The sequence below is a fragment of the Cebus imitator genome, unplaced genomic scaffold (genome assembly GCF_001604975.1).
Source record: "Cebus imitator isolate Cc_AM_T3 unplaced genomic scaffold, Cebus_imitator-1.0 Scaffold445, whole genome shotgun sequence".
NCBI lineage: Eukaryota > Metazoa > Chordata > Mammalia > Primates > Cebidae > Cebus > Cebus imitator.
This window is the reverse complement of record NW_016107760.1, coordinates 1,340,735-1,367,489: the sequence shown is the minus strand read 5'-3', so window position 1 is coordinate 1,367,489 and position 26,755 is coordinate 1,340,735. Positions and strand designations below refer to the sequence as shown.

General features: G+C 39.6%; 1 protein-coding gene across 1 annotated transcript in view; it reads left to right on the top strand.

Moving 5' to 3' along the window:
* The window catches only part of DOCK11 (dedicator of cytokinesis 11), a 191,091-nt gene that overhangs the window by 90,853 nt on the left and 73,483 nt on the right, over nt 1–26,755 (top strand). Inside the window, 13 exon segments of the mRNA XM_017511236.2 lie at nt 419–541; nt 726–802; nt 4,097–4,281; nt 4,373–4,438; nt 6,161–6,253; nt 8,617–8,740; nt 12,848–12,969; nt 13,761–13,847; nt 14,853–14,942; nt 21,164–21,282; nt 23,329–23,398; nt 23,483–23,608; nt 25,454–25,519. Of these exon segments, the coding sequence (XP_017366725.1) occupies nt 419–541; nt 726–802; nt 4,097–4,281; nt 4,373–4,438; nt 6,161–6,253; nt 8,617–8,740; nt 12,848–12,969; nt 13,761–13,847; nt 14,853–14,942; nt 21,164–21,282; nt 23,329–23,398; nt 23,483–23,608; nt 25,454–25,519 (1,348 nt within the window).

The window sequence follows — 26,755 nt, the reverse complement described above, 5'->3', positions numbered from 1 at the left end:
TATGTTTGATTTCTTGTGTTCAGTGTTTTTGAGATTCATCCATATTGTTGTGTGAATCAGTAATTCATTTCAAGTAGTATTCCATTGTATGAATATAGAGGAATTTGCTTACCCATTCACTTTTCAATGAATATCTGGGTTACTACTAGTTTGGACCTATAGCAAATAAATTGTCTGTGAACATTTATTTATATAAATTTTTGTTAAATTGCTGCTGCACAAATTAAGAATATTCATGTACCATGCGGAAATATGGCTAGGAGTGGAATTGCAGGATTGTAGTGATGAGTGATTAACAAGAAACCACCAGACTGTTTCCTAAGTGGTTTCACCATTTTACATTCCCACCATTGCTAATTTTATCTTAATTTATCAACATGGAATATTATTTTAAAAAATGCTTCTGTTGCTATTTTAGACCTATTTTCAAAGATACTCAAGGCTCCCTCGATCTGGATGGGAGATTTTCTCCTCTTTATAAACAAGACAGTAGCAAGCTCTCAAGTGAAGACATTCTCAAGTTGCTCTCAGAATATAAGAAGTAAGTGTTTGGTGTTTCTGCAATAAGTAAATATAATAGATGAATTCTCAGTTTCTTAAAATGATGAATATGAGTAATATATGGGAAAAACAGAATGTTTAACATTTTAAGTTTGGATAGAGGGTAACCAGTGCATTCAGTAATCATAATTTTTAACTCAAAAATATTATTATTTTATACCCAGGCCAGAAAAGACCAAACTGCAGATTATTCCTGGGCAGCTAAACATCACAATAGAATGTGTTCCTGTGGATTTATCAAGTAAGAACATATTGCAAAAACCTTAAGCATAATGTTTGAATGTCAGGTTGTTATCCTTTCAGTATTTTTCTTGAGATTTACATGGTGTATTAGTTTCCCAGGGCTGCTGTCACACAAAGTATTATTACAAATTGGGTGGCTTAAGACAACAAACATTTATTCTCTCACATTTCTGGAGGCTAGAAGTCCAAAATTAAGGTGTTCGCAGAGCCATGCTCTCTCTGAATGCTTTAGGGAAGAGCCATTCCTTGCCTCTTCCTACCTTCCAGTAGCTCCCAGCTAACCTTGGCATCATTTGGCTTGTGGCTGCACCACTCCAACTTCTCCTCTGTCATCACATGACCTTCTTATAAGGACACCAGTCATTGGATTTAAGGCCCATCTAATCTAGTATGACCTCATCTTAACTAACAGCATCTACAAATATCCTGTTTCTAAATAAAGTCATATTTGGAGGTTCTACGTGGACATGAATTTTGACTGGGGGTGGGTGGGAATGCTTTTCAACCCAGTATGCACGATGAATAGTTACAGATTAGGAAGTGAATTGAGTTGATTTTATCAGATGCTGTTTTATATATATGAAGTTGTGAGTGTGTCCCAGTCAGGTTCCATTGCCTTTTGCCTTGGGTGACTTTTACTTCTGTCATCAACTAAGATGAAAAAGGAGAAGGATTTCTTTTCTTACCTAAGGACAAAAATCCAAGATCCCAGGAGAAAAATAGAAGACACAAAAGACAATTTGCAAGAGATAAAATGAAGTAGCTAGTAAATATGTGAAAAATATTCAATCTCACTAATAATGCCAGTAAGGCAAATTAAACAATATGCTTTTGCTCATCCATCAAATCTATTAACATGTTTAAAGTGAAGCTACCTAATGTTGGCTAGGTTTTGGCGCGAAGTGTTATCACCTACCATGAGTAGGAGTATGGTTTGGTAATAGATATTCATAGATGTTCGTAAGTACAACATTTCAATTTTGAGAGTATGTTTATGCATTCATTCACTAAATAACTATCTAGTGAGTAAACATTTATTGACTATCAACTAGGTGCTTTAAACTTAGGGAGTTTAAAGGCTAGAAGGAGTGACAGTATACAAGCAAACAAATTGTATTAGGCCGTTTTTCACACTGCAATAAAGATACTACCCAAGACTGGGTAATTTATAAAAGAAAGGTGTTTAATTGACTCACAGTTCTGTATGGCTGGGGAGGCTTCAGGAAACTTACAATCATGGCAGAAAGGGAAGCAGGCATGCCTTTTGTGGAGGCAGATGAGATTAAATAGTGAATGAAGAAGGAACTTCCAAACATTTATAAAACCATCAGATCTCATGAAAACTCACTCACTATCATGAGAACAGCATGGGGGAAACCGCCCCATGATCCAATCACCTCCCACCAGGTCTCTCCCTTAACATCTAGGGATTACAATTCATGACGAGATTTGGGTGGGGACACAAAGCCTAACCATATCACAAAGGCAGCTGTAAAAATGGTAGCCAGGGAAGGCCTCTCTTAAGCTTGGGAACTGAAGAGTGAGAAAGAGAGCCAGCATGTGATGACTGGGACTGTAGATTCTCAGATTGAGGGCATCACATATGTTGTAAAGACTTTGAGGTGAGGCCAAGCTGGGTTTGTATGAACATAAGGGAATCCAATGTAGCTCTAGTGTAGTATGTGATGGGAACAGTGGAGATAGGAGATAAAATAGAAAGGATCAGGTCATGTAAGGAATTGTATTGACTGCAGCAATCCCTTTAAAAATGGAATTTCATTCTAAATACAGTGAGAAGTCAGTAAAGGATAGTAAACAGAGGAGTGGCATCCACTTTATAGTTTAAAACATCTAAGGAGTACAATGGATTATTTTTTCCCAAAGAAGTAATTTGAAATCTAGACAGGAATTGATCCATAAAGATGTTCTTTGCAGTGTTATTTATATTGGAGGAAAGCTGGAAACAATCAGAATCCAACACTGTCAGTGTGGTTAAGATAATGATGCTACACTGATACCATGAAATTCTATTGCAGCCATTAAAAACAATGTTTATGAAGAGTTAATGGAATGAGACATCAGATAAATGTCAAAAAAAATCAGGATAAAGTTCTATACATAGGGTAGGATTTTCATATTACTATATAAAATATGCATAGAAACAAGACTAAAAGAAAATATGCCAAAATCTTGGCTGGGTGCTGTGGCTCATGCCTATAATCCCAGCACTCTGGGAGGCTGAGGCAAGTGGATCATTTGAGGTCGGGAGTTTGAGATCAGTCTGACCAACATAGAGAAACCCTGTCTCTACTAAAAATACAAAATTATCTGGGTGTGGTGGTGCATGCCTGTAATCCCAGCTACTCAGGAGACTGAGGCAGGAGAATCACTTGAACCCAGGAGGCGGAGGTTGCAGTGAGCCAAGATCATGCCATTGAGGGCAAAACTCTGTCTCTAAATAGCCAAAATCTCAACAGTAGTTATCTCTGGGTAGTGGAATGAGCAGTTGTCCCTGTCTACGTTTACTACCTGCAGATGCTCTGTTATAGGCATGCATGACTATAATAATCAGAAAAGCAAATCCAACAAAAAATACAGTATCCCCAGGTCCGACTCTCCCTAGGTCTTTCTTCTTCATCATTACTGCTCTTCAGTAAGGACCGGCACTCTTAGAGCCCCTTAAGTATATGAATAACCTTCACTACAGTGACTATTTCAATAACATATGCTGCTGAACTTCTCTGAGGCTTAGTATTTTTTCACGGTCAGGAGTATTGAGTTTATTATTGGTAACACATCGTAAGATCTGTAGTTTCAAAAGGCCTCCATTATTTCTTGGGTGAAAATTTGCACCTGCACCAAGTTAACTTTTTAAAAGTGACTTGCCATGAGCTAATTGGAAGCATAAATTTACTGTTACTTCCCTGATACCAATAAAAATTTGCAGCGAAAGCTAAATTGCTGCCACAGGAGGGAAAATGAAATGAATTTCTTTGCAGAGTTTAAATTTGTCAAAATTATGATGTGTTATATTTGGCAAATCACTCGACATTGAGAACGAAATAGCAATCCACGTCTGGTATAAAGGGTTCCGCTAAAATCAGCATCAGACTACTCAGTCTTGTCCTTTTGGGTTCTTAAAGTTGTTGTGTGATTTTTTGTCAATTACTAAGAATTATGTTTTGTAAATTGCTCTTTGAGAATACAATCCATGTGTATTTTTATACATGCAGGAATGTGTTAATGATTATTTAATTGAATGATATTTGCCTGTTTCTTTCCTCTACTATAGATTGTATTACTTCTTCATATGTGCCCCTGAAGCCTTTTGAAAAGAATTGTCAAAATATTACTGTGGAGGTTGAAGAGTTTGTTCCAGAAATGACAAAATATTGTTATCCATTTACTATTTACAAAAACCATCTGTATGTATATCCCTTGCAATTAAAATATGATAGCCAGAAAACATTTGCCAAGGTAACCGTGTAAACTATACATTTTTGGAGTATAAAATATTATTTATAATCTTCTAATTGTGTGACTCATTTTGGCTGATTAATCATTTTAGGCAAGGAACATTGCAGTCTGTGTGGAATTCCGGGATTCAGATGAAAGTGACACTAGTGCTCTAAAGGTTTGTGTACGATATTGATCGGCATATATTTTTAGTAGGGATGGAGATGTTGGTACTCAGTAGTCTTATGCTCTAAGTTTAATTTGTATCAACATCAAAAAGAAAATGTTCTAAAGTGACAAATGTAATATTTTCTTTTCTACTCTTACATATTAACTATAAGACTTAAATATTAATAAGCTAGGAACATATATAGCTTTAAAAATACCAGGTTTTGGCTTTTGCTCCACTCTGATTTTGCAGTTGCTTCAATGCCCAATTGCAAGGTCGTTTTCTTATGACCTGATAGTTTATAATGGAACCATCAAGGGACTATAAACTCCTTTCTCCTTGAAATCTGAACAGGCTTTGAGCTGACAGAAGCACAGCATGACTGCTTTGATCTGAGATATGACTTCTACTCCATGACTGGCCAAATGGTGCCTCCAGTCTTGGACTGTGGTCTATGAAAAGCAGAATCTCAGCCTTATCTGATACAGCAATCCTTAAATACCTGTCACACCACAGTGCCTTTATGTTTTTACTCTTTATAACTGTAACCCATCAATCAGGGACCTGAATGAGAAGTCAGAATATCTAGCCAGCATAAATTGTTTATCTAGCTCCCCATTTCTCTTGCATGAGCCTAAATCAGACAGATGGATGCCTGTTCTTACACTCAAACCACCTAGGGAAAGAGGCTGGAATGCCCCTGACTAAGTAATTGAATAATAGCCCTTACCTTTGAAAAGAGATTTTATTTTATTTTTTTTCACAGAGAAACTTAAGGATTCACTGGCTCAGATTCTGTATATTTTCTCTGGTTCTCCCTTCAGTGGAGATGAGAACAACTGTTCTATTTCCTCCATGCAATATCCTTTTGTAGACCAGTGATACTTGGGTTACTTCTCAGCAGTTCTTGCAAATTGCCTTCATAACCATATTTAAGAAGAGTTGGTTATTCACTCATATGGAGTTTCAATTTCATCTCTTAGCTGGCCGGGATTGCTTGCTCTAAAGTAACAGAGTGAGGCAATTAGTGCATTGGCATGCTGACTCCATATTCATCCTTGAGCCTATTAGGCCTATAGAAGTGAAAAACTCCCACTAGAAATGAAATCAGATCTTTCCATGGAACCATAGAAAGCCTTACATTTATATTATTGGTATAACAGAAAGCCAGTGATATTTTTTAATGTGGCTCATAAAGTGCCACATTTAAAAATGTGAGAGCACAGCAAGCTTGTCTGTAGCTTAATAGACATTCAATTTTTTAATTCCTTTAGGTCAGGAATGTGTCTGCTCGAGCTTTTTAAAACACGCTTCGCCTTGCCCACTGCACAAAGAGCATTTAACAAATGTTGCTGACTGGTTGAGGGGGAGCTTCTTATATTAAGAAATGCAAGTAGCATGAGAGAAGTAAGCTTTACAGGCCTGGTTTGAGACAACTGTCTCCCTTCCAAATGACCAGGCCTGTTCAGCTCCTTACCGTCAACTAGTTTGGGGCTGTGTTTCTTTGATGGCCAGACATTCAGAAGCATCAATACAGCGAAGTTACATGGTATCTGATTTGGAGTTTGGAGTGACTGTGTAAATGATTGGGAATTTACAGGCTCATGGTGACAGCCAGGTGGGCTTGGCCATGGCCCTGTATTCACAGATGCTTCTAACTATATGTGGTTCCATGGCATCACATTTAAAGACCTGCATTTAGAGTGGTGACTCCGTTTCCTTCTTTTGCAGTGTATTTATGGAAAACCTGCAGGGTCCGTTTTTACCACAAATGCTTATGCTGTTGTCTCGCATCACAATCAAAATCCAGAGTTCTATGATGAGGTAAAAACATATTATCCTGACATTTCTAAAATGCAGTGGTTGGAATTCTTTTTCTCTTTGAATCATTTCCATCATTTTACCTGCATGAAAACAAAAAATATTGCAATAAAACAGAGTGCTACTGGCCTCCTTGGTGCCTTTTGATGGTAGTAGAAGATTTACCTCCAAATTTAAGGGACTCTTCGGCTTGAGATCACAATGCAGGAAACAAACATGAGAGTGGTGCTTGGATTCTAGCCCTCCTAGCTTTGACAGCACTGGCTCTGTAACACCAAGTCACTTTCCCCTCCAGAGGCTCTATTTCCTCAACTTTAAAATAAGAAATTCAGAAGAGATTTTCAGAAGGCCCTTCTAGCTCTTTCCCCTTGTGGTTTTACGTGGTAAGCTGTAGCCTCTCTGTAACTGAAATACTTGGAGAGACAGTGATACAGCTGGGCCACGAGAATCCCACTGGCTGGCCTGCGTGCCTCGGTGCAAAGCAGATGAAGGGGTCTGGTGGGGTCTCTGAGTCTCTGTGCTCCCTCCCTCCTGACTCGGCCTCTCAAACCATGTCTGTCTCCCAAGCCCTGTCTCTGCCCCTCTTTCCTTCTTCCTACTTCTCCACTTCTACATCTCTGTGTGCTTCTCAGCATGTCTTAGTATCTCTGTCACAGTCACTTCTGGTCTGTATGTATTTGGCATGTCCAAATCTGTAGTCTCCTTTTTAATTCCTGTATGTCTCTATGGAAGCTGGATGGGCATTCCATCCCAGACTCTCTACTGTCGCTGCTTCTCAGTCTGCATGTCTCCATTCTTGGCTTGGTTTGAAACCATCCCCCCTGCTGTGGTGATTTTGCCATGTCCACCTGCTGTTGTATGGAAGCGTTATATTCTAGCCTTAGGCCTTGCTCATTTCTTTCTCTCCAATGTCCCTAGTTTCATGGGGGATGGGGAGGGGGAGAGTATTGCCTTGTATTTTTGCCACCCAGGGAGGAAGCATGCCCATATTTATGTGCAGCAGAGCATTACATACCCAGATGGTCTGGATGCTGTGAAAAGGCATGTTCTGTAGTGAAATATACCTAAAACAGACATTAGTTATAACATCAAAACCATGCCTTGTATGAATGATAATTGGGCCAGATGTCCATCACCAAGTTGTTTGTGTATCTCTATAACCAACATCAGTCACTACAGAAAATTTGATCATGTAGTAAGTAACCCACATTATTTTTAGGATGCCTAAAATGAACTTTTTTTTGTTTTGTTTTGAGATGGAGTTTCGCCCTTGTTGCCCAGACTGGAGTGCAATGGTGTGATCTCGGCTCACTGAAACCTCTGCCTCCCAGGTTCAAGCGATTCTCCTGCCTCAGTCTCCCTAGTAGCTGGGATTACAGGCATGCACCACCACGCCCAGCTAATTTTGTATTTTTAGTAGAGATGGGGTTTCTCCATGTTGGTCAGGCTGGTCTCGAACTCCTGACCTGAGGTGGTCCACCTGCCTCGGCCTCTGAAAGTGTAGGTCAGGCTGGCCTTGAATTCCTGACCTCAGGCTATCCACCCACCACAGCCTCCCAAAGTGCTGAAATTACAGGTGTGAGCCACCAAGCCGGGCCATGAGCATGCTTTTCAATCAATCACTGTATATTGACTGAGAGAGACAGAGAGTATTTGCATGTGTACCTGTGTGGGTATATGCTTGTGCATTAAATCATTTAAATCTGTAATTTGTCTCTTACATACTTCCAGGAGACATTACAAACATTCAGTTGGGTTCTGATTAGAAAATTAATTGTGGTACTTTATTACAAGCATTAATTTTAAACTAAATTTATGTGTCATGGGTGATAATTTCATCTTTAAGAGCAAAGTTGTGTTTTTCTTCTAGAGAAATTTCTATAAACTGTAATTTGTGGATACCATAGGACAATAGCTACTTTTTGCATATTTATTTGTCATGGCTTCGTTTTTTCACACAAAAGAGAGCAACAACTTAGAAAAAAGGCAACCTTTCAAATTCAGTGTTCATTTTAAATGGGTTGCATTCATTGACACAGATTGAGTTACATGGTATCCCTGGGTTGTGGGGATGTGGTTTTGACTTAGTGTTTTAGAAAATTCTGCTGCAAAATTGAATCCAGGAGAATCCACTGCACTCTCCAACAAAAGTAATAAATCAACTCTCACAACTCAGAATATTGCTGTCAAACTGAAACTGATCAAGAAAGCATTTGGAGTATATTTAAATGATACACTATTTGGCCACTCAGCCAGTCCTTTAGGAAGTATTTTTGGAACACTATGATGAAGCCGAACTAAGTGTCTGACAGTTTCAACTTGAGAATTAAAAAAAAATGCCATGTGTAATTTTGCTTTCGTTTCAGATTAAAATTGAGCTTCCCATTCACCTGCATCAAAAACATCATTTGCTTTTCACTTTTCATCATGTAAGTTGTGAAATTAACACAAAGGGAACAACCAAAAAGCAAGACACAATTGAAACTCCAGGTATGTGTACTCTTTAAATGTCTCTCTCTACAGTTATTTGAAATGGAATTGTCTGGAATATAACCTCTTTTCATCGACTATAGACCACTTCTCCCCTTGACCAAAAAGCACTGTATTAATTCGTTTTCATGTTACTGATAAAGATGTACCTGAGACTGGGAAGAAAAAGAGGTTTAATTGGATGTTATAGTTCCACATGGCTGAGGAGACCTCAGAATCATGGTGGGAGGTGAAAGGCACTTCTTGGCAGTGGCAAGAGAAAAATGAGAAAGAAACAAAAGCAGAAGCCCCTAATATACCCATCAGATCTCGTGAGACTTATTCACTGTCACAGGAATAGCATGGGAAAGACCCGCCCTTAAGATTCAATTACTCCCCTCCCACCCCGCTGCCCCGTCCCTCCCATAACACATGGGAATTCTGGGAGATACAATCCACATTGAGATTTGGGAGGGGACACAGCCAAACCATATCAACCACATTTCTGATTTTAGAAGTTCATTGGTAAAAGCCCTATTATATGTTCATTTTAGTGTCATTTCTACCAAATAACATTGTCCGTGTGCTTGCCAGTGTGCTTAGACTACTATAAGCAACATAAAGTAATATTGCTATTCTCAAAGAGAAACACATAATGTGATACAGTATTTTTGTTATTTTATGTAGAATTGCCCAGCAACCAGAATTTTCCAGTTCTGCTCACTGAGGAAGAGGGAAGTGAGCCCAGAGCCAGGGACATCTCTGAGGCAGAGGGAGGTTGGGGGCTGACTGGTTCTAATGAGAAGATAACTGATTTAACAAACTTGAATAAGCTTTAGTAGCGAAGCTCCCATCATAGGCCCATTCACCAAGGCTTTAGGTAAACCAATGGGTAGCACCTTTACATGAAAAAGAAGGCCTTGTGAACACAGCTTGTATCACAAGCACTTTATGAACATCAGCATGTCCTAAGACTCAGATCCAGGCTAGTCTGTATCATTCATTCATTCATTCATTCCACAAATATTTCTGCATACAGGCTAAGCATCCCAAATCCCCAAGTCCAAAATGCTCCAAAATTGGAAACTTTTTGAGCAATGGCCAGATCCTCGAAGGAAATGCTCATTGGAACATTTCATATTTTGGATTTTTGGATTTGAGATACTCACCTGGTACAATGCAAATATTCCAAAATCTAAAAAAATCAGAAATTTGAAACATTTCTGTTCCTAAAAAATTTTCAGATAAAGGATACTCAAACTGTATTTATTATATACAAGATATTATAGTAGATACTTTGGAGAATACAGTGGAGAATCAAGCACAGATCTCATCTTCAGTGAGGCTATGATCTACTAAGGGAAATGAGTCCTGCGTAAACAATTATAATACAAAATAGAAAGTGATGTTTAAGCAAGTAGTGCCACGTGAACTCAGAAGAGCGAGTTATTCAGCTGGTGAAGGGACAAGTGGCCGGGAATCAGAGAAGGCTTCTAGGAGGAGATGGTGTTTGAGTAAGGCCTTAAAGGGTTGAGTGGGGTTTGATAATGCAACAATGACAGGAAGGCAGGGGATCATGAAGGAACAGCTTGTACAGAGGCAGAGTATTAAGGGGCATGGACAGGGAACCATGAGGTTCACTAAGCCTGGAGCACAGGGTGCTAGGAGGGAGATCATAGGATGTCAGGTTGAACAGGAGGCATCAGATTTTGGAAAGCCTTGAATACCAGGCTGTGGATTTGATTTTATTCTGTCATCACAATGGAGCTATTGAAGGGTTTTAAACATTAGAGCTATTTTTCAGGAAAACCAACCAGGCAGCAGTATAATGGGCAAGGCGAGTAGCAGCAGGAAGAGGAAGAAAGGAACACCAGTAAGAGGGTTATTTTAAAGGTCCGGGAAAGGAAGAGGCCACACTATGGCAGTAGCAGGGGGACAGAGAGAAAGGGAAGTACAGAAGAAGAATATAGTGGTCCTGGCAAGTGATTGGCTTTGAGAGAGATGATTTAGTTAGCAGTGAAGTTTCAAACCTGGGTGGTTGGAAAAAAGGTATTGCCAGTTGCAAAACTGTGAGTGGGGATGGCAGGTTTGGGACAGCATCAGTTGAGTTTTAGGTGCTAGTGAGACATTGGAGTGATGCCCAGCAGGCAGCAGGAGTGAATATGAGGGAGTTCCCTTTGTGGGTACTATGGACCTCTTCTTTATCCCCATAGAAATTGCAGTTCATTCAGGGTAAGGGCTTTCATGATTAAGAAGAAAACTAGCAGGATGATGAGAACTCATGACCATGTGTACATCCTGAAAGCTAAATTAATGATTTGTTATCCAAATCCTAGATAGAAGTGGGCAAGATGCTCAGTGGAACATTAAATGGTTATTCCATGTGCCACTCATCACTTTTAACTGTCCATTCTTTAAGTGGCTTCCCACCTTTGAGCCAGATGGTGTGCTTGACATGGTACCTTTACAGCTTCCAAGTGCTCTCTATGAGTTTTGAATAGGGGACACACTTGGTCGTGCTCTGATTAATTTACAGTACAAAAATGTTGCCTAAGCAATCCCACAGAGGCAAAATGTAGACTATTGGTTGCCAGGGGCTGGGAGAAGAGGGAAATGGGGAGTGACTTCTAAGGGCTATGGAGTTTATTTTGGGGGTGATGAAAAGTTCTGGAATTAAGTAGCGGTCATGGAGATACAACTTTGCAAATATACTAAAAACCACTACATGTACACTTTAAATAGATGTATGCTATATCTGAGTGAGGTCTCAATAAAAAATCGCTATTTGAAAATGTTGCCTAAGAATGAGAAATATATTTTCCTATTTTCTGGGCTGGAAATCTTTTCTCATTTGTCAAGATTTTAGTTTAACTACTTTGACAGAGTCATTTCGAATGGCGCTTCTGCTCATGTTACTTTCCTCTGCTTTTTATAATAGAAAAGGTCTGGGTAAACCATTTCTGTCATTGAACTAGTAAAGATGCCCGTCAGGCACATTTCGTAGTCTGAGAAAGCCATTTAGTCTACTTAGAGAAGCAATGTTTTAGTCTCCTTTTAAGAATTAAAGCATTTGCCAAATTAAACACATAAATGAAAACATTGTAACCAGATTTGTGTTGACTTCTGTGTTCACAGTATCACACACACACACACACACACACACACACACACAGAGTCACACGAAGAATTTTAAAGAATCAGAAAGCAGTGGCTTTAAAAATTGTTCTCCAGCCAATACCCTCTCTCATTTGCCAAAACCCAGTCCAGAGCAAGCTTTTTTATGGCTGAGTTATAAACACTTGAATCCCAGAGTAATCTCTATAATGGAAATACTGACACCACTCAACTTGAACAACACAGATGGCTCTGGCTTTTTTAGCTAGAACATGATGCGTTTTCTAATTAAAAGCCAAAAGGCTCTTTGGGGGGAGAACTGTTAAGAAATGTAGAGATTGGAGAAAATCTCTTGATGGATTCAAGTCATAAACACTATTCCCTGGCTACATTCTCCTACCTAGACCTAAAGCTCTTCCCTCTGTAATCAGGAAAACTCTGCCCAACTAAATGATTTATGCCTACTGCCTTGTATAAATATGGAGAGTAACTGTGACTTTGTGACCTTAATTTTCCGTAGTTCCTTAACCTAGGGTTGCCATAAGAAATTTGGAACATGTGATTGTTATCTGAAATAGTCTCAGCCGTGAGACTCTGCACTCTTAATGTAAAATGGATGACAGCCATCTGAGCCTTTTAAAAATAAATCTACCAAAAATATTTCCCACAGTATAAAGATAATGATATTGATGCACTTTTAAAGTTTTAAAGTGTTTTCATATATTATCTCACTCTGGTTTCTCAATAACTCCTGTAAATGGAAAGGCTGTGTTGTTGTTCCCATTTTTATAGTCAAGGAAATAAGAGTACATAACTCGTTAGTGACCAGGCTGGGATTCAGAGTCAATCCAAACCCATTGTTCCTTCCCCAGTACTCAGTTGTCCAGCACCTGAACTCCCACGTACCGATCCCTGGAGACATCACCACCCTACCCTGGCCCCTAGAAGTCATCCATTTGTGTAGCTGATTGCATTCGTTATTTCATTTCTCACGGTTGGTTATTATCTTGGCAGTTGGGTTTGCCTGGGTACCTTTGCTGAAAGATGGTAGAATCATCACATTTGAGCAGCAGCTGCCAGTTTCCGCCAATCTTCCCCCAGGCTACTTGAATCTGAATGATGCAGAATCAAGAAGGGTAGGAAAATACTGCATTCGTTGAAGCAATCATGATTAAATGTGTAAAAAATAGAATTCTGTTGGTCTCATTTATTTAGCACAATGTTACTCAAAGTGGGGGTCTGAGGGCCAGTGCTGGTCCATAGCATAGATGAACATGGAATATACATGTTTAGAATTTATAGTAGTTTTACAAAGTAATTTTATGTCTGTTGACTTTAACAATAATTTTTTTAAGTGGGGCATGGGCGCAGTGGCTTACACCTGTAATCTTAGTATTTTGGGAGGCCAAGGCAGATGGATCACCTGAGGTCAGGAGTTTGAGACTAGCTTGCCCAACATGGCAAAACCCTTCCTCTCCTAAAAATACAAAAAATTAGCTGGGCCCGGTGGTGGGCACTTGTAATCCCAGCTACTGGGAAGGCTGAGGCAGGAGAATCACTTGAACTTGGGAGGTGGAGGTTGCAGTGAGCCGAGATCGTGCCACTGCACTCCAGCCTGAGTGACAAGAGCAAAACTCCATCTCAAAAAAAAAAAGGGGGTGGGGGGCTCAGATTTTGTGTGTCATTTTAAAAAATTATTTAAGTAATTCATTTTTATTGTAATTTATTAAAATATCAGTCTGCAAAGGATTGGAAATTTAAAATGATTTAGAATACATTTATTCTAAAGGCAGGGTATTTTCTCCAGTAATCTCTTGGTATGAAATTAATACATCATTTCTGAAAAAAATGGTTAAATGCATAAAGGTATTATATATTGTTCATCTAATCATTGTTATGTTACAGAAACTCAATTTTCTGTTCACAGCAATGTAATGTCGATATTAAATGGGTAGATGGTGCAAAGCCTTTGTTGAAGATTAAAAGCCACTTAGAATCTACCATTTACACTCAAGTAAGTTGCATCATTTGAATTTTGTCAATTTTTATACTTGAGTTTGTTTGATTAAAATAGACCACATTTGATTCCTACAGCAGTAGAGAAGATGTGACCTGCAAGATTTTCTCAAAACCTTGAGAAATAAGGCCAGGTGCAGTGGCTCATGCCTGTAATCCCAGTGCTTTGGGAGGCTAAGGCAGGAGGATTGCTTGAGCCCAGGAGTTCAAAGCTGCTGTGAACTATGATTGTGCCACTGCACTCCAGCCTGGAAGACAGAGTAAGACCCTGTCTCAAAAAAAAAAACAAAAACAAAGGTCATTCTAGCTCCTCTCAAATTACATGATCTTCTTATTCTCATTAAGTGATTTGAGCCTCACCAGACTCTGAAAGGAATGTGGAAGCCATAATTTCCATTTTATAGGTGAGGAAACTGAGGCTCAGGCAGGTTGGGTGACTTACTCAAGGTCACAGAGCAGTAATTAGGGGAATCAGGTCAAAACACACATTTCATTATTCTAGTTTCTGATGTAGTCCATGCTGTCTACAAAATCAATGTATGTGGATTCCATATAGGATAGTTGGACTCCCTTGCCAGTGCAGTGCCATGGTAAAGTTGGGTGTTGAATGCCTGAGACTATCGTTCTGCTAACTTCCTGCTGTTATCTTTTCTTTATCAGTTCTGATCTTTATTAATCTTTATCTTTTTCAGTTCAGACCTTTATTCCTGCTTATTTCATTAAAATGGAGAAGCAGCCCAACTTTACAGAACACACTAGTCAAAATCGGAGTCAGATAAATGTTTAGCTCATTGGGCATAAATAGTGGCCTACCCCGTGTGGTTAGGTACATGCCAAATTTACCTGGTTTTGCTGCTATGTGTGGTGCTCAAGAGCTGCTGAGCTTGGGCATTAGAATACCAGATAAATAGGTCTGCAAGATGCAGGAGGAGGGAGAGGTAGAGAGCTTTCGTTTAAGGATAATGAATCAAATTTCATATGGCTGTTTCCATCTGTGTTCCAGGATCTGCATGTGCACAAATTCTTCCATCATTGCCAGCTGATTCAGTCAGGCTCGAAAGAAGTTCCAGGGGAGCTCATTAAATATTTAAAGGTAAATGAACAGCAGCTTTCTGCAAAAGGTTTATTTTTCATGTCTTTCTGTTGCCACATTTTGGTGTGCAAAAAATGAAAGCAAACAGACACTTTAAAATATGTTTGGCTGTATTTCCTCAAGAGAATACTTTCTATTATGTATTTTTCCATCATGTGGCTGTTTAGAAGCAGACAGCAGAGTGGCAACATTAGGAAGAATATGTAATAGCCACAATGCAACATCATAATTTTGAAACTCTCATGAAAATGTTTATTTCAGGCCCATAAATTGATTTTTCAAGGGCCTTTCTCTTCCTGCTTATTGCACAATGAAGGTGGAGGATACTGTGGGGAAAAGGACCAGGAGGAATGGAATCCCTTTGGCTTGGTATGAAATGTGAAATGATTCCTATGTCCACAAGTGATAGACTAACAAATGGGCCAGCTAAAAAAAGAGACATATTTGACACATGTTGAAATATTACATCTTACCACAGACTCTGTTTTTTCCTGGTGTGCTAGGACTACAGTGCATATCATAACTTGCCTGACAGTGGTTCTCTTCTTTTAATTGTTCCTTTAGTAAGATAGGCATAGCAAGTCTGAGGAAATTTTATTTTAAATGAAACATCTTTAGGATTTACCTTTGGACATATGCTATTACTGAATGATATACTCAGGAACATTTCTTTTAGAGAGGTAATATGAGATGATCAAATCTATGGGTTCTGGAATCATCAACTGAGTTTGTATCCCACATCTGTCACTTACTAGCTCTGTAATTGACCAGGACCAAGTTACTTCTCTGAGACTTTGTCTCTTCATCTGTGATGTGGGGGTAACAATAATGCCCATCTTGTAGGGTGGTTGTGAGACTTAAATTACATAATGGGGCTAGGCATGGTGTCTCACACCTGTAATCCCAGCACTTTGGGAGGCTGAGGCAGGGAGATTGCTTGAACTCAAGAGTTCAAGACCAGCCTGGCCATCATGGCGAAACCCCATCTCTACTAAAATACAAAAATTAGCCAGGTGTGGTGGCGCACGTCTGTAATCCCAGCTACTCAGGAGGCTGAGGCAGGAGAATTGCTTGAACCTGGGAGGCAGAGGTTGTAGTGAGCTAAGATTGCACTAGTCTGGTTGACAGAGTAAGACTCTGTTTAAAACAAAAATAGATGAGGGTATCTGCCAGAAAGTAATCATTCATGCCACCCTTACTTCTTTAGTGCTTCCTATGGGCCAGGCATCATTCTAAGCATTGGAAATGTATGTGAAGAAAACAAATAATATCCCTATTGTCAAAGAGTTTACTTGTTGAGACAGATAATAACACGTAAGTGAATAAATATATATGTCATCTCATATGGTAATAACTGTATAAAGAAAACCAGCACAATGAAAGGGGAGCAGGGATTTACAAGGGGTTCCTGTTTTAAACTAGCCAGAGAAGGTTGGGTGTGGTGGCTCATGCCTGTAATTCCAGCACTTTGGGAGGCTGAGGCAGGTGGATCACCTGAGGTTGGGAGTTTGACACTAGTCTGACCAACATGGAGAAACCCTGTCTCTACTAAAAATACAAATTAGCCGGGCATGGTGGTGCATGCCTGTAATCCCAGCCACTTGAGAGGCTGAGGCAGGAGAATTGCTTGAACCTGGGAGGCGGAGGTTGTGGTGAGCCGAGATCGCACCACTGTACTCCAATCTGGGCAATAAGAGCGAAACTCCATCTCGAAAAAAAAAAAGTGACCAGAGAAAATCTCTCTAGTAAAGGCGCATTTGAACAGAGACCTAAAAGAAACGAGAGTGCCAGCCATGTGGATTTCTGAGGGAGGGCTGGGAACAGCAAGAACATTACAAAGGCCCCAGGGAGCTTGGCTTGGTGTGCTCAGGGAACAGCAAGAATCCCAGTGTCGCTGGCGCACAGAGTGTTAGGACATTACCTCAGGGAGCTTGCTGGGAGCTTTTCGGGCAAGGCCTCATAAGCCATGGCAAAGAGTTTGAATTTCCTCTGAGTGAGATAGGAAGCCTTATGGAGCTCTGGACAAAGGTGTGACATGATGTGACTTTGGTTTTTAAAGTGTCATTCTTCTTCCCATATAGAAAACACACTGTTGGAAGAGTAGAAGGGAGATAGTTAACAAGTGGTGGTCATATGGTTATATGTTCTTAACTATTATTAAGAAGTATAATAGGCCAGGCACAATGGCTCATACCTATGATCTCAGCACCCTGCGAGACGCAGGTGGGCAGATTGCTTGAGCCCAGGGATTCGACACCAGCCCAGTCAATATGGTGAAACCCATCTCTACACAAAATACAAAAATTAGCTGGGTGTGGTGGTGCATGCCTGTAGTCCCAGCTACTTGGGAGGCTGAGGTGGGAGGATCATTTGAGCCTGAGAGGTTGAATCTCCAGTAAGCTGTGATCATGCCACTGCACTCCAGGCTGAGCCACAGAGAGAGACCCTGTCTCAAAAAGATAAAGTATAATAATCATCTAACTTTTAAATACTTTCTTCAGGTAAATGTCTAGGACTTCAATATGTATGAATGCTTTGTTAAGGCTTGTTTTTCCCATGGGAAAGTTTTATAAAAGTTTTAATTAAGTGGAATGGAAAAGAGCATAATTTTAATATATACTGATATTCTTAAAATGGAAAAGTGCTCATATTTGTTTGTTTGTTTGTTTTGAAGATGAGGAATTTCTGATATTTATGTGACCTACACTCTCCCTCTAGTGGTAATCAATGAAACACCATGTGATTTCAGAAATAGCCAAGCTCCTCTATAAAACCTTAGTGCTGAAAAGGATTCTAAAGACTTTTTCCTTTTTTTCTTTTTTTGAGATGGAGTATTACTCTGTCGCCCAGGCTGGAGTGCAGTGGCACAATCTCAACTCACTGCAACCTCTGCCTCCTGGGTTCAAACGAGTCTCCTGTCTCAGCCTCTCAAGTAGCTGGGATTACTGGCACCTGCCACCACACCCAGCTAATTTTGTTTTGTTTTGGTTTGGTTTGGTTTTTTAGTAAAGACGGGGTTTGGCCATGTTGGCCAGGCTGGTCTTGAACTCCCCACCTCAGGTAATCTACCTGCCTGGGCCTCCCAAAGTCCTAGGATTACAGGTGTGAGCCACCACACCTGGTCAAGACTTTGTGTTTTTTAACAGATGAGGAAGCTGAGGCCCAAGTAGAAGTGACTTGCTTATAGTCATTCAGCTGGTCAGTAGCAGAACTGGGGTGAGACTATGACAAGTCCCATGTTCTTTCTACCACACCTTGCTATCTATTGTTCCTATAAATGATATCGTTTCAAGAATTCATTTACCATCCACTTGTTAAGCTCTTATTGTATATTATTTTCCTAGCTCTTTGAGGCTTGCAGAGAAGAATAACTTACGGTTATTGTCCATAGGGGAACTTACAGTCTAACTGAAGAACAGGACACATATAAGTTAAATGACAGTCTGTCAATAATACAATTAATAGTTCAAAGCAATATATGATTAAATGTCCAGTATTTGATACAGGATACAAGTGCTAAGGGTTGAGTGAACTGAGGAACTACTGTAGACTAGGGGGCTGCTATCTTTTTTTTTTCTGTTTTTTTTTTTTTTGGAGATGGAATCTCACTCTGTCACCCAGGCTGGGGTGCAGTAGTGCAAACTCAGCTCACTACAACCTCTGCCTCCCGGATTCAAGCGATTCTCTTGCCTCAGCCTCCCAAGTAGCTGAGATTACAGGCATGTACCACCATACCCAGCTAATTTTTGTATTTTTAGAAGAGATGGGATTTCACCGTGTTGGCCAGGCTGGTCTTGAACTCCTGAGCTCAAGTGATCCGCCTGCCTTGGCCTCCCAAAGTACTGGGATTACAGGCATGAACCACTAAGCCTGGCCTGTTTTCTTATTTTATTCATTTATTCAGTAAGTCACCAAATATGTATTGATCACGTAGTATGGACTAGACGTTGCTCTGGGTGCCATGAATTGAATAGGGAATGGTTTAGACAGCATACCTGTTCTAGTTGCGGTACAGAGATTATAAACGAGTGCCATGAATAAAAGAGAGCAGGTTCATGGAATCCAATATGACCAGGAGTACATTCTACATAGAGTTGTCAGGGAAGGCCTATTGGGGGAAATGGCATTTCAAGCTGAATGGATGAGAGGAAGACAACCTTAGGGGATAAAGCCATGTAAAAGGATAACAGAATATCACAGTGGGTGTAAATACCTTACATCAGTATGTTTGAAGGACAGAAAAATAAAAGACCATGTAGCTATAGCACAGTGTGCATTGCAGGGGGAAGATGGCAAGTGATGGGTTTGGAGGGACAGGCAGGGTATGTTGTAGGCATGGAAGCTTATGATTGCTCTTTGTTCATGGTGGTTTGTTTTGTTTTTAGCTACAGAAAGGTGGCATTATCTAATTTGCATTTCAAAAAGAGCACTTTGGCTGCAGTGTTGAGAATAAATGACAGAGGAGCGCTACTGGTAGCAGGGAATGCCCATCTCTCTTTTCTACCTGACACTGTTCTATTTATCATTCACTCTATCACATCTCTGAGGCCTCACCACACATTCCCTACCCACTTGTGCACTCAGTTGCTTCTTTGTGCATTTTGTATATCCCATAATCATGCTATTTACTGCTGATATTGCAATTATTTAGTTCCAGTAAATAGCAGTAAATGTCTTTATCCCCTGTACACAGTGAACTACTTGATGATAGAAACCATGGCCTTTGTTTATTTGTTTGGGTTTACTTTTGTTTTTGGTGTGCTTGGCTATTGGAAGTTCATTTGTTTTCCCTTTGTCAATTGAGAAAGTGAATGGTTTCACAGAAGTGGGGATTTGTACTTGCCTTGAAATGGTGGCCAGGATTTGGCTAAGATAATTCAAGAACAGTGAAGAAAGCAGAGATACCAGTTTGGCTTTGTAAAGAACGGTGATCGTTGTTTAAGCAGAAAACGCCAGTAAGGTCTGAAATAACTTGGTCTTAATACTCTAGGCCGGGATTTCTCAACCTTGGCACTATTGACATTTTTAGGTAGAATAATTCTTTGTCCTTGAGGGTCTGTGTGTGCTTTGTAGGATATTTAGCAGCATCACTAGCCTCTATCCACTAGATGTCAGTATCACCCCCTGGTTGTAACAACCAAAACCGTTTCCAGACATTACCAGATCAGTCGGGGATGAAATGGCCCCTGGTTGAGAACTACTGCCATAGGCTATGGGGAGACATCAAAAAAATCTTGGCAGGAGGTGATCTAATGTAACGAGTATTTAAGGAAGATTAATTTAGAAATAAGGTTGAATGTATTGAGAGTAAAGAGAAATGGTACAGAGACCTGCTAGAAATAAAATAATTTAGATTATTTCGGTCATCGATTAGAGGGTCTTGAAGACAGATCGTAACAAAAATCGGAATCTGGGAAAGAGAACTTATGAGTTTTTTAAGTACAGAGACTTGATTTGTCCACCTCTCTATTTCCCTCAGCACTACACATTGAATTGATATAGAAAGATGCTCAGTGAGGTTTGTTTCCTTTATTTTGGTTGGCTGGTTGAGTGAGTGAGTGAATGTGGAGAGAAGGAAAGAAAGAAGAAAGAAATTGAACAACTTTCACTGTTTGTATCATTTCTCGTATATAGGATTACATTTCTTCTTTTTAACATTTGTAACGCACTTATTGGAGACAGAGTGTTAGCACATCTCAGGAAATGTATTGTGAGATTGTTAGACTGCAAAACCACCTCCGTTTTGTAGGGTGATGGGATAGAGCCAATTATATATAGAACCACTCTTTATTGAATTCAACTTCTCACCAGATTAATTGATGGCCCGCATTCCCCTGTAAGACATACAGAATGCCTGGGAGTTAGTAGGTACATCTCCAGTGTCATCTCCAAATGTGTCTCGTCTTCCTCCTCACTGCCCCAGGCAATTGAGTGTTGGTTTACGAGGAGTCAGTTGTCATTTTTCCAAAATCTGTTTATCCAAATTATACTTGTTACCTTGAGTAAAGTATTTAACATTAAATAAACTAACAAAATCTGAGTGCCAAATAGAGGTGTGGATTAAGTAATTAATAAAAAGCCCCCTGTCCCATGGAAAGCTCACATTCAAGTGAGCTTATACACTAGTCAATGTATTTCTCATTAATGTTTTTGCTGTTTCACATTTGCAAATTTTATCATATTTCTGTTTGTTTTCTTAACTAATAATGACTTAATTTTAGTGTTTGCATGCCATGGAGATCCAAGTCATGATACAGTTTCTACCTGTAATTCTTATGCAACTCTTCCGAGTTCTCACAAATATGACCCATGAAGATGACGTTCCTATCAACTGCACCATGTGAGTTTCAATGTTATAATACAAAGATGCTATTTATTTGTGATCTTTCTTATTTTTTAATGGAGGTATTCATTACTATAAACTTCCCTGTTACTATAAACTTCCCTCTTAAAACTGCTGTTGCTGCATTCCACAGGTTTCAGTATGTTGAGTTTTCATTGTCGTTTGTCTCAAGATATTTTAAATTTTCCCTTTTATTTTTTGACCCAGGAACATGTTGTTTAATTTCCACCTATTTTGAATTTTCGACAGTTTCACCCGTGATTGATTTCTAGTTTCATTCCATTGTGGTTGGAAACAACACTTGATATAGCTTCAGTCTTCTTAAAATTCTTAAGGGTTGTTGTGTGGCCTAACATATATGGTCTATCCTGGAGACTATTCTATGTGCTCATGAAAAGAATGGATATTCTGTTGGTATTGCATGGAGTGTTCTATATATGACTGTTAGGTCTATTTGGTCTAAGTGTAGTTCAAGTCCAATGTTTCCTTATTACTTTTTTGTCTGGTTGATCTGTCCATTGTTGAAAGTGGGAATATTGAAGTCCTCTATTATTGTATTGCAATATATTCCTCCTTTCATGTCTGTTAATATTTGCTTTATGTATTTAAGAAGATATATAAGTTCCAATTGAACGTTATCCAATTATGTAAATGTCCTACAATTGTGTTGTCCAGTATAGCAGCCACCAGCCACATGTGGCCAGCGAGCACTTCAACCGGGGCTGGTTCAGCTGAGGAACTGAATTCTTTTTTTTTGAGACGGAGTTTTGCTCTTGTTGCCCAGGCTGGAGTGCAATGGCATGATCTCGGCTCACTGCAACCTCCACCTCTCGGGTTCAAGCAATTCTCCTGCCTCAGCTCAGAGATTACAGGCACCTGCCACCACGCCTAGCTAATTTTGTATTTTTAGTAGAGATGGGATTTCACCATGTTGGTCAGGCTATTCTCGATCTCCTAACCTCAGGCGATCCACCCTCCCCGGCCTCCCAAAGTGCTGGGATTACAGGCATGAGCCACTTCCCCCAGCCAGAACTGAATTTTTAGTTGTGCTTAATTTTAATTTTAATCAATTTAAATAGTCACAGGTGACTAGGGATGCATACTTAACAGAATGTGGCCCTAAGTCATCAATTTTTACCTGAAAGAATAAGGAAGCATTATTTTTATATGAAAACAAACAAGGATATATTGTAGAGTAGAATGCAAAATGCACCTGAATTTTGAAATCAAAATAGGATTCTTAAATTGTGGGCTCAGTGCTGGAAGTTTCTGGCGTTGCTGCCTCTGCTGTTGCCACAACCTTTTCCAGCAGGCCTCACACCACAGCCACACACCATTTGTGTGCATCGCTGCTGTTGGGAATAGTGTGGTTGAAAATAGAAGAAGCTTTAAGCCAATGGTTTTCAAAACATGGTTCCTATACCAGCAGCATCAGTATCAGCTGGGAACTTAGTAAAATTGTTAATTATTGAGCTTCACTCCTGACCTACAAAATCAGAAACTCTGGGAGAGGGGCTGAGCAATCTATTAAAAGGTGCTTCTGATGCATGCTAAACTTTGAGGAGCACTGCTAATCTCTTACCAACAATTATAATTCATGTCATTACCCCTGCCCTGTCTCTCCCTTCCTTTTCTCCCTATCTGTTGGCATGCTTTTCATTGTATCTTTCTATTCTCTTCCTTTTATTGTCACTAGATGGGATATCAATAGTTCCCTGATTTGAAGTCTTTTTTTACATAGTAGCTACCACCATGCTTCAGACACATACAGAGAATTATGAACAGATGTAACATCTGGGTTGTCAAATTCAAGTATCCTCCTTTTGATCTAAGAAATATGTTTTATAAGGCCTGAGCATGTTAGATGTTGAAATCTTTGTTATGCCTAAACTATCACCATTATACCTAATGCAATCATCTCACTTTTAATGATTCAGACAGTGTTAGATGTTTTGGGGGTTAGACATGATGATCTTACTTAAGAATCAAAGTATGGTAATTCATTATAGCATGACATGCTGACTCTTGTGACTGTCATTTCAGGGTTCTCTTACATATTGTATCAAAGTGCCATGAAGAAGGCTTGGATAGTTATTTAAGATCATTCATAAAGGTTTGTGGAGTAAAGTTTCTTTCTGAGCAATTTGTTTCATGTGACAATTTTGTCTTACGGTTCATTTTTTTTGTTTATTTGTAGTATAGCTTCCGACCCGAAAAACCAAGTGCTCCTCAGGCCCAGCTGATACATGAAACCCTGGCTACTACAATGATAGCAATATTGAAACAGTCTGCAGATTTTTTAGCAATAAACAAATTGCTAAAGGTAGGAACACGGCACACAGCAAGGAAAAAAACAGCCATAGACATACTTTTTTTAATGTCCTCCTGTTTCACTTTTAGTCTTTCATCAGTTTCACATGTGACCCATCCTCTCCCCACCACTTTGCCCATGCATCCTTTTCTTGAAGTTCTCCACAGAACCTTCTTCACCCTACCCCCCTACCCACCCCTTGCCCTCAATTAAATGTACAAAAGAAAGAATTTTGGATCAGATACACCTGAGTTAGAATCCTGTATCCATCACAAAGTTGTTTTGTGACCTGGGGCCAGTTACTTAGCATTTCAGAGCCTCCAAGTCCTCATTTCTAAAATATAAGTAAAGCATTTAACGCATGGTTCCTGGCACATTGTGGGCACTCAAGAAATGGTAGCTCTTCTAAAACAGATTTACAAGAAAAAAACAAGCCCATTCAAAAGTGGGCAAAGGATATGAACAGACAGTTTTCAAAAGAAGACATACATGAGGCCAACAAACATATGAAAAAATACTCATCATCACTGGTCATTAGAGAAATGCAAATCAAAACTACATTGAGATACCATCTCACGCCAGTTAGAATGGCAATCATTAAAAAATCTGGAGACAACAGAGGCTGGAGAGGATGTGGAGAAATAGGAACACTTTTACACTGTTGGTGGGAGTGTAAATTAGTTCAACCATTGTGGAAGACAGTGTGGCGATTCCTCAAGGACCTAGAAATAGAAATTCCATTTGACCCAGCAATCCCATTACTGGGTATATATCCAAAGGATTATAAAACGTTCTACTGTAAGGACACATGCACACGAATGTTCATTGCAGCACTGTTTACAATAGCAAAGACCTGGAACCAACCCAAATGCCCATCGATGATAGACTGGACAGGGAAAATGTGGCACATGTACACCATGGAATATTATGCAGCCATCAAAAACGATCAGTTTGTGTCCTTTGTAGGGACATGGGCGAACCTGGAAACCATCATTCTCAGCAAACTGACACAAAAGCAGAAAATCAAACGCCGCATGTTCTCACTCATAGGCGGATGTTGAACAATGAGAACACATGGACACAGGGAGGGGAGCACTACACACTGGTGTCTGTTGGGAGAAATAGGGGAGGAACAGCGGGGGGTGGGGAGTTGAGGAGAGATAGCATGGGGAGAAATGCCAGATATAGGTGATGGGGAGGAAGGCAGCAAATCACACTGCCACGTGAGTACCTATGCAACAATCTTGCATGTTCTTCACATGTACCCCAAAACCTAAAATGCAATTTAAAAAAAAAGAAAAAGAAATGGTAGCTCTTATTATTGTCATTATTTTTATTACTTCTTTTATTAATGGTAGAATTAAGAGTATTTTGAGGTATATCTGATTGAGGCTTCTCTCTGCTCTTCAAATTACATGATGTAGGCAGAGGTCTGGGCTACTTAGGCTGCCCTAATGTCACATCAAGGGCAGGGTTGGGGCCCAAGCTAAGAACAGGCAGTAATAAGATTCATTGTCTATAGAGCATTTAAAAGCAGTAACAAGATAAACTAGAAATTGGTTTGCTCTCTTATTATCATGTGTGGGCAATGAGAAGCAATGTTGGGGATAAAATACTCCTCCACAGTGAGACAAAGACTCCCACCCTTCCTTTGGCTATTACCACTCAACCCTGAAGTACAATAGTACCTTTTTGCTAAAACCATTTACAGATATTCTGTAAGACTTTGATAGTGACTTGGGATCATTTGAAAATGTTAGTAAAGTTCAAAGACAAGACCCATATTGATGTGTGAAACTTTGCTAAGCTTCAAAGATTTGGTAACTGTTAAAGATTTTCTTTCTTTCTTTTTTTTAGTACTCATGGTTTTTCTTTGAAATAATTGCAAAGTCGATGGCCACATATTTGTTGGAAGAGAATAAGATTAAGGTAAGTAAATTAAGATAAAGAATAACTTTTAGGCCAGGCACAGTGGCTGACACCTGTAATCCCAGCACTTTGGGAGGCTGAGGTGGGTGGAACACTTGAGGTCAGGAGTTCGAGACCAGCCCGACCAACATGAAGAAACCCCGTCTCTATTAAAAATACTAAATTAGCTGGGCATGGTGGTACATGTCTATAGTCCTAGATATTTGGGAGGCTGAGGCAGGAGAATCACTTGAACCCAGGAGGCGGAGGTTGTGGTGAGCTGAGATTGTGCCATTGCACTCCAGCCTGGGCAACAAGAGTGAAACTTCATCTCAAAAACAACAACAACAAAAAAGAATAACTTTTAATTGGTAAATGATAATTGTATATATTTATAAAAGTAATATTTGATGTAAACCAAAAAAGCTAATTTTACTCTCAGAGAGCCATGCAAATACCCTTTTATATTTAAAGGCTCCTAGTGCTTGGCATTTTCAATGTTGCTTACAAAAACAATGGATGTATTGCATAAATCTGAGGTCTCACAGTTGATATGTTCTCACCATCTAATCTGCAGAGACTTTTCCACATAGATTCTTTCCTATAATAATTTGCTATATACAACTCATCACCTTAGAAGCTTTGCCTTTGTCTTATGGCTTAAAAATATCTCTTGGGAAGACTCATTTGGTTAAATCAGACATTACCTTTGTCCATGCACATGCAGTGTTATAAATACTTTATGTACTAGATATTATCCTGGAATGTCATGTATACCTTTAGTTGTAATTTTTAATTGTTTGAAAGGTACAAAAATATTTTCTTATTCATAGGAATGATAAAGCCAAGACCTTGTGAAGTACAAAATATTCACCTTATACTTATTTTTTATCAGAATTTTAGAATACATTTACTGAAATTGAAGTGCACATACACGTCGTGCACCAAGAAAAAAGTAGAATGAAAACTGGGATGTGGGGGCCAGGTGCAGTGCCTCATGCCTGTACTCCCAGCACTTTGAGAGGCCGAGGCAGGTGGATTATGAGGTCAAGAGATTGAGACCATCCTGGCCAACATGGTGAAATCCCGTCTCTACTAAAAATACAAAAATTAGCTGGGCGTCGTGGCAGGCGCATGTAGTCCCAGCTACTCCGGAGGCTGAGGCAGGAGAATCACTTGAACCCAGGAGGCGGAGGTTGCAATGAGCCAAGATATGCCACCACTGCACTCCAGCCTAGACAACAAGAGGAA